Below are 13,669 nucleotides of genomic sequence, written 5' to 3'. Positions count from 1 at the left end.
GCTAATGTAAGTCATATCTCGAGAGAAAAAAGATACCGAGTCTATTTTCAAAGCGATCCGAATTAGAGAATATGTTCTTGGTCCGAAAGCACGTTCCGTAATTAGGATTGTGTTGTGAACTGCTGAACGTGGCAGCTGGTCGGGAATACATACGCATGTATGTGCATTCTGCTTACGACCGACTGATCAAATATGTACTGTCATGTCAATTGCGTTTTACATAGTGCTTGATGCTGACGTTTGTTCAAATAAATATTCGTTAGAAGTACTTTATCATGCGTGTCAAAAGGCGTCGTAAGGAGCAATCATTCACTGTAAGTATGATAAGGGCAGATTAGACTACTTTAAACAAATGTCGCGTCACAAGATATACGTGTTCAATTATATGTATCACAATATTTGAAGTCTTGAAAAGTACTCAATATGATTTAGACATCAACTAAATATGTAGACAAGATGGTATATCATTTTCCAAACCTGACAGGAACTCAGTGTTTCCCCCCACCCCCTACCCCGTTATGGTTCTGCGCTTCAAAGATAACACGAAATCTGGCTTTCCAAATACTATTAGCACATATCTTTGTCTCTAGGTAGATGTTCCTCTCGTTCAGTACAAACTACAATACCCAGCTTTACATCTAGCCTGTTCTAAATCGATAACTTTCCCACGTTATACGGAGGGTCTAAAGAGATTAAGCATGGATTTGAGGTACATTAAAGGTAGAATATTTAAACTAAATCACATTATTGTCTTTCGATCTTTCACTGCGTCTCGGAAAAGGAGCGAACAAATTAAAATTATACAATAACCAAGGTGCAATTAAATTTCACACAGAAATCAAACGCGATCTTCGGGATTTTTTTATGTAATACTCTCTCATTCCCAATATTACTGGGCCTCTTCCTGGTCTATCCATTCTAAATACACAGTAGTGAGTTGCACAGTTACATGAAGGCGATTGCCGAAATAAGAAGATAAAGGTATGTGTATTCATATTCTTTCATTCCAAAAAGGTTTAAATTGTGTGGATGTGACATTATTTCATTTTGTGTTCACATTCACCAATCTATAATACTAAAACAATGTATTCGTATAATGAGATGTTCAGTAGTAGAACGGAAATGATGTCATTTTGATATTGGCTGCCAGCCATCTTTGTATTTAGGGTTATAAAGAAATTCGAATTGGTTCATTGAGAGCAGTTATAAAATCGAACTGAAAAATATGACTTTGAGAATAAAACAACTTGATTCCGTCCTCGCTAGCAGCAGGTCGAAAAGCATATATACTGTAACGTAGCTTATGGTGATGCTTGACAGAAATTGTAGCTTATTTAAAAGGCCAGTGTATCATGTTGACAACGGTATCGTTGAGTTAAAGCGGAAGGCATAAACGATTGTTTGAAATTCTTAACTGATTTAAATATAAAATATTATTTTTTTCTATCCTGGCTTTTATTTTGTGTGCAATCACTTGCCCAAAACTGATAAACTTTATCAAAATCACAAAAGAATACGCGCACAGAAGTATTCAGTGTTTAACAACCTTTCATTCAAACTGTTTAAAATGAACGATCAGTGTATTTAGATAAAAATACACAGATGGCGAAATATAAGTTAATTTTCCTTAAATTCAATATCCATTCGTTGCAGTTAATTAGGCAGATGCATTTTAACCCGAGAAGTAGCGTGCAAACAAAGCATAAATGGAGAAGTTCTTTTCAATTCGCGTAACTTGATAGGTCATATATGTACCTAGAAAATCAATGTATGTGGTCTCTTCTGTACCTTTTAAAAACTGATGTAGCAGTGAGATCCACTAATGAATAGACCGAATCGCATTTACCAATGTTGGAATTTTGTAAAATAAAAATAATTCATCTTAGAGAATAATATGCGAATTTCTGTATTTTTACAGATCTACTTTTTAACTTGTTGATTGGAACAACTGAATTAAAATATTTACCACCATGAGCTTCCAGTATGACCAACTTCGTAAGTATGGACAATTTTGTCAAGGATGTTCAGCTTTATTTTCATGTTACAAGTGAGCATGATGTGATGTTCCATAACATTGTTTATATTCGTCCGTGTAGAGAATAGACCAAACGATTCGCACTTCAAGCACGTAAGAAGAAACAAAGAGGAGGTTGATTAAATGTGGCCTACAATTTTCAAATAGTCAAATTGTCAAGTTAAAAACGAATTGTTTGCATGAACGCTTGAAAGTTATAATTCTTAAGTGCCATATAATGATCACACTTTCGTCTTTTATACAAATATATCTGCAAGAAATCGAAGTTAACAGATTCTGTTAAACAAATATGAAAGAGATAGAAATAATTGCCATAATCATTAACCTATATAAATTCTTGCACTAAACTGTTAATATGAAACAGAAAATCATTAGAAGAGAACTTGTCACGCAATTATTTGTTTTAATTTGCACAAACATAAATCATGGAAGGCATGTACATGCTTATTTATTTGATTCCAAATCTCTGTCGATAATATCTTGAAATCTAAATATGTTGAGGTGATTAGGAGAAGTGGTATACTCAAAGAAAGTACTTAAATGTATATAGGTAGACGCAACCATATATGGAATGCAGTAAATCACAAGTGTGAGGTGGAATCTTCATGAGAACGTCGAAATATCGTTTTGACTTCTAAGAGTATATTTTTTTTTATAAACACGTGCTTTTGTTGGTATATTCCTTTCACATCTGTAAATTATGTTACAGTGGCGCAGATTTACCTGACACAGAAAATGGGATTGAATTACTATCTTTAGTACACTTTTCAAGTATGATGGACACTTTTCCTAAAATGTCATATAAGCTTCAAATAAATATAGACCCATACAATTAAATGAGTGAAAACAATGTTTTACTTAGCATTCCAATTAGTAGCATTTTCGCAGGAAAATGATCACATCCTTATCGACTACTCGCACCAGGAAAAGACTACGTTAGTCTTATTATCTTTTTTCGGAATATTTGTTTCTATACCAGCTCACATATGCGATTTAAAGATTGGTCTTTCCATTTTTTCGATGTGCTTACACGCAATTTAACTATAGTTGGAACCAGATCCCACTGTTTCCTAGCTCACAATGGCTGAACATTGTTTTCAGTAGTAGACAACATAGAATGATCAGAGATATTATTTTGTATTTTGACTGGACTGAAATATTATTGTGGGATTATTATGAATTTATTCCAAGACATAATACCTGGATTATATCACTGTGATTTGCTACTCACGGTACCCTGTCACCATACCTCAGTGGATACTATTTCTAATTATTAAAAGAGATCACATATTCTATGTGACTTCGACTGTCTCTGCTGTCTAAATACTCATGAAGCTCGATCTCACTTTCAAAATAAATCTTCGATCACAAACATCAACACGAACAGGCAAGTGCATTGCGTGTTTCCCAGATGCTCATTCAGAGAGTTTATGATCTTGACGTGTATCATTCGAGTTGCTTTCTTGACAAAATAAGTGCGAGAAATGCTTATTATGACAATTTCCAAAGTAACTCCTATCCTCACGATGACTGTGATAACGATGATTCACAATATTAAGATAGTATATCTGATGCCGTTAGAGAATTGGTAACGTCGTCTTTTTTCATTTGTTAAGCATTTTCGTTCCTTTATTAGGAGCGGATATGGAAGTGAATCGCATACTACAGAATGTGATAGTGGCACATCACATAATCCAAGTTGTTAATCTAGTTCTTGGCATCATCATTTGTGGAGCAACGTCGCATATCTTTCTGATGCTGGTTCACCTGTCGGTATGAAATTGTCATCATCATTGCATGGGCTATCACAAAATATAATTATTTAACTATTATTATTATTATTATTATTATTATTATTATTATTATTATTATTATTATTATATAAATGTAAATCCTACCTTAACTGCAAAACTACTGACCTCAAACTCAGATTCTACTAAATATATTGTTTTGCTACTTCGAAACATGTCAAAGTCAATTAGGAAAAACCTGCACAAACCTGAATCGCGGACAAAACGTAAAGACACGATATAGCTATGCATAACAGGTTTCATATTACTGCAGTATAATGCATTAAATGAATGTATTCACGTATGTACATTGTAACTGTTTATATTTATGCGTTAGGTATTGTACCAGAATGAGAGCTGCATGTTACAATACCTACTTTAGCTCCTGGCAATCTTGAAATTTGCCAATCTATTTTTTCAGCCCCTCTTGCCTGCATTTGTTTTCGTCATCTTCTGGATTGCATCTCAATGCAATTACCAGAACCTGCGTCACATTCTTGTACGTATTCCGATTCTGTAGAAACCTCTCTCTCTCTCTCTCTCTCTCTCTCTCTCTCTCTCTCCCTACGTTGGATTGACTCAGAGCCCATACTTATGCAAGCAGAATTGTATATTAAAGCTATACATACAGGATGAATTTGGATTTAACCATTACATCTAGCTGGCCAATTACAGTCCATCTGTCTCCACAAACAGGCATTAACTCTCTTAGTAATATTTATGTTTCTAATAGTACACTAGAATGTAGATATTAAGAGTTACAATGCATATCATAAAAGGAAATATATACCGGATATAATATCGGTAGAAAGAAATCAACGATTACATACCTCATCCTATTGTTACACTGCCTTTGATCCACAGTGTCAAGCCTTTTGTGTAGATTGTACATTATATTTTATTAATATTCTTTCTTATTCATATCGTATAATCGACTATGACGAGTCTTAAGCCTAGATAGTGGTCACTACTAGTGCGTTATTTAACAGTTTCATCTCTAGTTCTTTTTACATCATCTAGTCTAAACTGTACGACCTCAGTTTATTCGAGGCGTGTTTTATCACATTCCAAAAATCGAAAAGATTTCTTAATAGTCATTCATTGACACTCAGTCCACTTTATCCAACAATAACGTGATGAGACTCTAGCAGTGCACGAAGGCAGGAGAATGATATTTATACTTTTCGTTGTACTTTGGACAGTTTTGAATCTTATATATGTCCCCAGTTGCGTGTGGTGACAAATTTGACCATAATTATATTCTGATGTATGTTTGTTTTTAATCGGATACATAAAGTGTTAGAGAATTAGCTCGATTTCTGATATGCTTATACGTGGCATTTACAGAGCAATTTCGAAAGAAGCAAGATGTTAATCCATCGATCATTTTCGTTAGCATAAACAAAACAGAAAACACAAAAGACAAAAGAAGAATCACATTATGCCAGGATTAAAATTAGCTTTATGACTTAGACACTGTGATTGCAGTCTGTTAATCCAATCATAATTTCAACGCCATTTATTTTGTGGCATCAATGAAAGTAAGTGGTGTCCTTTTGCATATAGCACAGTATAGAGAATATTGGCATACCTCTATGCTACTTCGATGTACAATATCGACAATTCATTATATATGGTGTTAGGATAACAACGCGATTACTACAGCCAACGGCTGCTAGAAATGTTATTTCCAATTTTATCGAGATTTTAACTTGGAATAGTCGGAATTACACGAACTTTAGCAGTTATTGAAAGTGGGGAAATGAAAATGAGCCAGGGTTTAAAATTCTTTATTCCGGATGTGCAATAATTCATATATAAAATTTATGAACAATAAACAGGCTTTCGAGAGTTGCATGTCTGAAGTAAGGCCAATCTGAATACACACAAACCTAAATAACACCCACCAATCGTACATCTGAAGAAAGATATTGTTTGGAACTCATTTAGCACGACCTCAAAAATAAAAGATCTCGTGTATGAAAAAAGGATTGTGTAACAAAACGTACCAATAAAAAATAACAATAATATTTTCTTTCAAACGCACATTTTATGCAACGTATGCAACGGAAGACTTAATTACAGTTAGATTAAAGAATAAATTTATAAAGTCATACAATATTCTGTTTCCTAAATGTAAGGAAATCGCGATATAACTTTAAATATTCTTAAGTGTCAGCTGTGACGATGTGAAGGAATCCAATAATATTTGCAATCAACGCTTAATATGATAAGGAGTTTTGAATTTGTGTTTGTTTCGCACTACGTGGAACTGTTCGCCGGGTACGTTAAAACATGTTGACACATATAATTTCTGTTTTATGACACTTAGAATTTATAAACTGTAAGTTGATGATATGTCACTAGACATTATGATCGGTGTCATCTTCGGGTTTCAAATCTATCTGTAATTCTATTACAACCAGTAGACGGGTTGCAGCTATTGTACATACAATATATAGAACAAGGTTATAAAACTGACCATACTCGAGTCTAAACAACTCTCAGTTTTCCAAAAACAGAACAACACATAACTTTTTAGAAGTAAAACCATCATTCCTTGAAGACGTTAGTCTACATAACGAATGTGATGGATTCTATTAACGACTCCAAGACTCAATTAAACTATGTCTCTTGCATCAGATTGTAACATAGGACTAACTCCAATTTCTGAGATTAGCTTCTCTTTTAAAGATTAAATATTTCTATAGTTTTTCTTATAAATAAGAAATTAAACTATGTTTCTAATACTTAAAATAAAGAACAAAAAACTCAACATTAAGATAAAATTGCAAACGATATTACTTTTAAAGAACAGGTAAACAATATAAGTATATTACATTAATTAGAAATGATAACGTGACATTTAGTGAAAGTCCTTGTCAAGAACTCTAAAGGAGACAGAGTGGAATATACTGCAATTAAGACAGAAGCTTTTTAAATGGTTTCAAGATATTTATATAATTTGAAAAATAGAATCTCTACAAATAAGAAAGTCCTAAATTTAATTTAGTGAGACGGAGCATTCACAAAACATGAGTCAGAAATCCTAACGGAAACTGAATTACACAATGAATAAATTAGTCTTCAATCACCATATCGACTCAGATGATCCCTTGTAGTTTTAATGAAAATTACAGATGTTCTTAACTTACATCACACATAATTAAAATTAACGAATGACAGAATTACACTAACTAAATCAACAGCAGATCGTAAAATTTAACTATTAATGAAAGTCGCTGGAAATATCGAATACAAGTGGATTCTTGAAAGTCCTTTGTGGAGATATTAGTGACTATTTTGTACACGCGAGTCATTTTGTCCTCAATAATGGTGAGCAATCATAAACTCAGTCGAAATGTGCTATTATATGCGTCTCAGAAGGAGATAAACCACAACAATTTTTAAAAGCAGAAGACCTATTTATTTATTAATAAATTGATGCTATTTAGCTTTATAATGCATTGAAAATCGACTTCAACATAAACTTCCATCAGTTGCAAGTACTAATCAAAACAAATGTTATCAACGAGATATGAATAAGAGAGAATATCCGTATTATTTATGACATTATTTGTTAATCGAAAGCATGTAGGTTAACTGAATTTCTTCTTTTGAACGATGTTTAGAAAGCGTTTGGTTATGTTGCTTTTTATATTATTTCATTGAATGATATTAAAAGCTTCTAATTTTTACCAACGCTTTCCAAAGGTGTTTCAAACCGATTGATAAAAATATTAAATAATGTTTCAATGTAACTGAAAATAATTAACCGTGGTTTAAAATCAAGAATTAATTTAGACAAGGTGATTTCATTCCCCCGAGCTTTTGTCCTTATGTGCGGAGATACTAACTCATTCGATTAAGAACATCCAACTATTAATAGAATTAAATTTAAAAACACATTATATATTATTTCACTGTAATGACAATGCTGTCACCCTAGATGGCTCAGAGACGTCCTTAGGGTCAGCTATGGATAGTATCTACCATATGTCTGTAGAATAAAGTTAATGAAAACGAACTTCTGGAATAAACCAAACATGTACAAGTTTATTCAGTTTTCAAGTTCTAGTCAGAAGAAATCATTATGTTCAGTACCTAAACTTATGTATGAAGTGTTGAAAATAAGACATATTATATTTAGGGTACATTATTATAAGATGGGTTATACTTTTCCATCCTTTCATTTCCAACTTTTGTTGATTAAAATATCAGAGCTTTATCTGCATTATGTATCACATTTATTGACCACTTAATGTTTTAGTATGTACTGTATAAGGTTACACATGGTTATAAAAGAAACAATTTATTTGAATTGAACGTCTTCTGGGGATGAACGATGTATTGATTTGCTTTTGATATTTCTCATTTATTGCATATGTTATATAATTGCAGGTCCACTTTAACTTTATCCTATGTATGCTGTGGTTCATGGCCGTTTTCCCAATTTTCATGATATCAATTATTGTACCCATGGACACGTACACATATCCTTATTCAAGAGAGGTTGACGCCGTACCAGTAATCGTGGCTGTTTTCAACGGCATCCTGAGTTTCAGCTCAATAAGTTTTGCAGTCTGCGCAATCTGGAAGGCTGCTCGAAATGTTGCTCTTAATGCAAAACTTGCCACACTGCAACACGTCGATGGACACCGCTCTCCCTTCCCATATGATGGAAGAAATACGTTTACAGACAATAGTGGCATACGAAATCCTCAAGCCACTTATGTTCAACCGATGTGGACAACGGTAACGGTTCAGTAACAAGGACCAAGTACTGTTCATTCTGTCCCAGATTTCCAGCATTAGATGATGCGAGTTTAACCAATTGATATAGGTATGATACAAGTTCCAATTAGCAAACTGTATACAAGCTTTGACTCTCAGTGTTTGACTACATTTCTTCCAGATAATGTAAAAATGTAACAAATGGTTGATACAATAAATGAAAATAAAGGCCTCTGACCTTTTGGAAAAAAATTAAGCATTGATTATTTTGTCTTGAAACTGAAGGAAAAAACACTAATCTTTGTAAATAGGATGTACAACCAAACCACTCGACTAGAAAATGAATTAGACAAGGCAGGAGAACTGAAAAAAGTAACAAACAAATAATATCAGTATATTTGTTTTAGAGCCTTAGAATATTGCCTGGGAGAAACTATTAGAGCAAATGTGTTCTAGGGCACAGCATGTACACGTTTGCAAATATCACTGCGGGATACGAGTCATTTGTCTTTGGGAAGTAGTTAAGAAGGATCTAAAAGAAAAAGAAAACTTCGAAAAGGGTTAGTGCCTAAGTTATATTATTTATCACTGCATTTATGACTTTGGCATGTTTTGACTCACTTTAGGGTGTATATAGTTCAGCTCTTTAACCTAAAGTCCACACATGTCGTTAGACGGTCACTAGTGTCAAAACATAAACGCGCATCGTTTGATTTTGTGTTTTTACGTATAGTTCCTACTTATTTTCTATGGAAACGTTTATTCATTAAATTAAAACATTGGTGGTTTGTTGTCCTAGACTGAAATAATGTTGGTTACTTTCTTCTTATTCCTTATTACAGATTCAACCATGTTCACACCCAGTTCAATGTTTATTCCTTAACCATATCCAGTTGGCTAGTATCGCCTATTCCCGAAAAAAATAAGCAGTTGGTTACCACTTAGGTTTTTCTTATTAAAAGATATCCTACATCAAAGTCTGAACACTCTTCAGAATATTTATTGCAATTTTCCCTAAACAGGAGGAAGTGTTCATGATATTGTAAGTTATACAGTTTCAGTATTTTGAAATTAATTAATTGATTAATTAATTGTGTTATGTGTTTGAGTCTTATTATGCAGTGTGTGGCATGAAATATTAGTATTCGGCTTCAAAAAATGTATTAATTACTCATGCATTTGTGAGACATAAATCCTTACGAATATGAAATCGGAGATTTTTCTTCTGAAGACATATTGTGTATAGAGGAGAATTATTTGTAATATTTATGAGTGTAAGAAATTTTCAGTTGACATCGACAAAATAATGGGCAATCTATGGGTACCTGGCATGAAAAAGGCACAATGTGGATTGATGGTATTATAGGATTTTGATTTCAATGCTTCTTGAACAGCATCTAGTTAGGGATCTATTCCAACAGTAGGTAAAGTTATAAGAAAACTAGTTTCGCCAATTTCGAGAAGCCTGGAACTCAATGTCTAGTAGATATGATAGGGCCCATTAGGAGTTTACCTATTAAGCCCGAATTTGGATCCTGCAGTTTACCCCTAAAATGATTATAACATGGATCATTCTTGGTTAGATTCTACGTATTGATACATTTGTCCCACAACCGCATGATTTGTTAAAAGCAATCGTACAAATTGGAGGGTCCTTACAGATATGGGCAGTATTAAAAGCCATTATTGTCTTTGAACATCTTGTAACCAAACTTTGAAATACCTGAAACCCTACACAGAAGGCTTGATTTCAATCGCTGTTTGTTTCTGATTAGGGATCTGTTTCAGCAGTAACTACGGTTTATAAAAAAGGTATGTTCTATTAGAATTCGTAATTACATAAAGGAGAGAGGCGACTACATACCACTCCGTAAGAAGCTTTTATATTACTTATTCTCATGGGCCATTACATCCCTTCATTAAAGAGTTCTGACATGGAGACGTTTTGGCGATCTCTCTCAAGGAATAGTGTGCGTTCATCAGTTTATAATCGGGTGAATGTCCTCTAATACTCTCGAATATACAGGTATAAAATTTAGAAATGAGATTACAGTGGGATATAGAAGTACCAAAAGGTTTTAAGCATGCGATATGAGCCACGAAAATCGGAGTTGACATTGGTTTTAACAGTTCGTTTTATTACGTGGTTAGTACTATGAAAATTAAATGTGTCAACGTCAGACCCAGAATTATGGCTTTTCAACTGACTTCTGGTTATGCCTTGGATGTTGCCACAGAAGCTGGCGAATGATTAATCTAGGTCATAACGTAAAACATGAACATTAGCCATACATTCAACTCAAACCGCGGCGAATGCCCCGGTAATAAGTGTCATCAGAAATTTTCTTACATTTGAATCCTCTACAAAGCGATGTTTTATTCGATTACCTTTTTGATTAATCATAAGGGTGTTTATGCCCAACAATTTTATTCTAATACAATATATATATATATATATATATATATATATATATATATATATATATATATATATATATATATATATATATATGCATTAAAGCTGTGGTACTATTACCACGAACATGACAATGTGTTATTTCCGCTATGTGTGTGCTACACTTTGAATAAACGTCACATAAAATGTTTCCATAGCTTCAAAAAGAATATCACTAAATCCATCTTGAAAGGTAAAGGTGTATGACTGTAGTGCGCCGTTGACCCTTTGTACAGATGTAATTTTTTTATATCCGACACTATGCCGTTTATGAATCTACGATATATACTTGTAAAGATGCATTACTGAGGTTAATAAATACCAGGTAAATCCGTTCCATTTTCTTTTAATGTAATTGTTTTTTGAGGCCATATATGATAATAGTCTTGTGACCCGTTTAGAAATGTGACCTCTTAAAGATGTCATATCGAGTCATTTCAAAGTACATTTACTACATTTGAACATCGAATCTTTTCAATTCCCCAATGCTGAACATTTCGATATTATAGGTACCCAAAGGCAATCGTCCATTTGTGCTCTCTCGTTCTTATCACTGAAATCAGCATAAACTAATGTATAGTACATAATTGTTTATATCAGTTTGTTAAATGGGACGGTGACACAAACATTGGAAGCTCTGGCCAGAACAGGGTCTCCAGTAAACCTAAATCAGTACTTTAAGTGAAAATCTCCTCTTGTATTATCGTCATTTACCAAGGAATGTCCAAAGATCTAATGATAAGCTTCAATTGTAGTTTAAAACTGAATGTTTTTAGAAACTACGTTTATAATAGTTTGAAATACTAACAGTGGGAGTGGGAGCACGCTCCCCAATCCTCCAGAAAAGCTCCATACGGTTTCGTACCTGATTGGCCTCTGTCAACTAAAATCCTACTCCTGGCCTTCGCGAGTGGCTTCGATTTGAAGTCCGGCAGACCACGTTTTCCACTAACAGGAGAAGGGGTGAAGGCGGGCCTCTGGTGCCTTAACACCAGTTGCTTCGGGTACATGGGACTCGTAAACCTTGGATGGTAGCTCATCTAGGAGAAGGAAAACTCCGATCCCAAGCCTCTGCTGCCTTGTGGCAATACCCACTCATGGGAAAGGCAAATGGAGTAAACCCCGACAGAAAATCCAGAGACGGAGTCCCTAAGGCGGTCTGACATTGATTTCAACGGCATTCCGGCAACTCCTGCGATGCCGTTGGTGCCAAGCTGTATCGGCAGTCGTCGTTCCCTTGGGCACACCAGCTGCGTGGAGAGGTGGGATATGCTCCATGGACAACAGCTGATTCTCCATACCACCCTACCCAGCCTTCATAGCTCCACTATGAGGACACTCCTGCGTTGTCGTACGGCGTCGGTACAACACGAGAAGTAGCAGTTTACCGGTTCTAAGTCAAAGCTCGATTGTCGTAGAGCTTGGCGCCAGGAGTTACTTCTGACGGTGGGAGAGATCACCAGGTCTCACTGGACAGCTACCGCCCGCCTCAAGCTGGGCAGCCCCCAGTCAGTACGGTCTTGCCAGCCATGGCCTGCCTGCTTCACGAAAGATTAAAAGAAGAAATAAGAAGACTCCAACTTTTCGTTTGGCAACCTGGAACATCAAGACTATGTGCCCTGGATTGACCGCTGATATACAGCAGATCGACGATGCACGGTAGTCTGCCGTCATTGACAGAGAACTCTCCCACTGATCATCGACATCGCTTTCCTCCAGTAGACCCGACTGGCTGTCAGCGGCACCATCAGGGAAGCCAATTACACGTTCTTTTGGCATGGAAAGCCCTCGGATGAACCTAGGCAGCATGGTGTAGGCTTTCAACACGCTAATATCCTTCATTGAACCACCGTCATCAGGTACTGAGAGAATCCTTGCCCTCCGGCTGTCAACATCCTTAGACCCGGTCGACATTTTCAGCCTGTACATCCCAACAGAGGGCTCCACTTACGAGAAGAAAGACAAGTTTTATGAGGCTTTGGATCAGGCAATATCCAGTAACCTCAACAATGAAGGCCTTTACTTACCATGTGGTCTGATCCACCTGTCTCGGCTTTTACGGAAGAGGCAAGATCAACGAGAATGGTCACCCACAGTCTATGGGTGACCAACACTTCCTTCAAATGCAAGGAGATCCACCAGGTGTCATGGAGACACGCACGTTCACGCCACTGGCACCATCTAGACCTCGTCATCACCAGGCATGCATATCTGGCCAGTGTCCTCCTCACCCGCAGCTACCACAGAGCCGACTGGGATAAAAACCATTCCCTCGTGGCCAGCAAGTTGTAAATATTACCCAAGAAGCTGGACCATGCCGAAAAGAAGGGTCACCCACGCATCAACACCTGCTGTGCAAGCAACCCAGAGAAAACACAGTAGTTCATCAGCAAACTGCGGGAAGCCCTCACCAAAGTAACACCTGATGACACTATTGACTCAAATGGGTCTCATATCCATGACTGTGTACAATTCATCAATCACAGCTTATGGGAAGAGGGAGCGAAAGAATGTTGACTGGTATGAAGCAAACTGGGAGGGGATGTAGCCCGTTATTGAGGCACAGAGGAACGCCCTCCTGGCATACAAGGCTGTACCTAGCCCCAGAACACTACATGCTCTCAGGATTGCAAATAACAACGCCCAGAAGACCGA

General features: G+C 35.9%; 1 protein-coding gene across 2 annotated transcripts; it reads left to right on the top strand.

Moving 5' to 3' along the window:
* The first annotated feature begins 288 nt into the window (after window positions 1-288).
* On the top strand, window positions 289-9,368 carry LOC149801104 (uncharacterized). 2 transcript variants are annotated; one of them, XM_089955136.1, is made up of 5 exons: window positions 289-314; window positions 1,919-1,995; window positions 3,672-3,808; window positions 4,247-4,324; window positions 8,227-9,368. In XM_089955136.1, the coding sequence occupies exons 2-5, from the start codon at window positions 1,971-1,973 to the stop codon at window positions 8,593-8,595; spliced, it is 609 nt and encodes a 202-aa protein (XP_089811262.1). In that variant the 5' UTR covers window positions 289-314; window positions 1,919-1,970; the 3' UTR covers window positions 8,596-9,368. The 2 variants fall into 2 exon arrangements, with proteins under 2 accessions (XP_089811262.1, XP_089811261.1); XM_089955135.1 differs by lacking the exon at window positions 289-314 and adding an exon at window positions 894-981.
* Window positions 9,369-13,669: the final 4,301 nt, after the last annotated feature.

The sequence above is a fragment of the Sinohyriopsis cumingii genome, chromosome 4 (assembly GCF_028554795.1).
Source record: "Sinohyriopsis cumingii isolate HCF-2022 chromosome 4, ASM2855479v2, whole genome shotgun sequence".
Lineage (NCBI taxonomy): Eukaryota > Metazoa > Mollusca > Bivalvia > Unionida > Unionidae > Sinohyriopsis > Sinohyriopsis cumingii.
The sequence above is the reverse complement of the archived record's forward strand: the minus strand, read 5'-3'. Positions and strand labels throughout refer to the sequence as shown.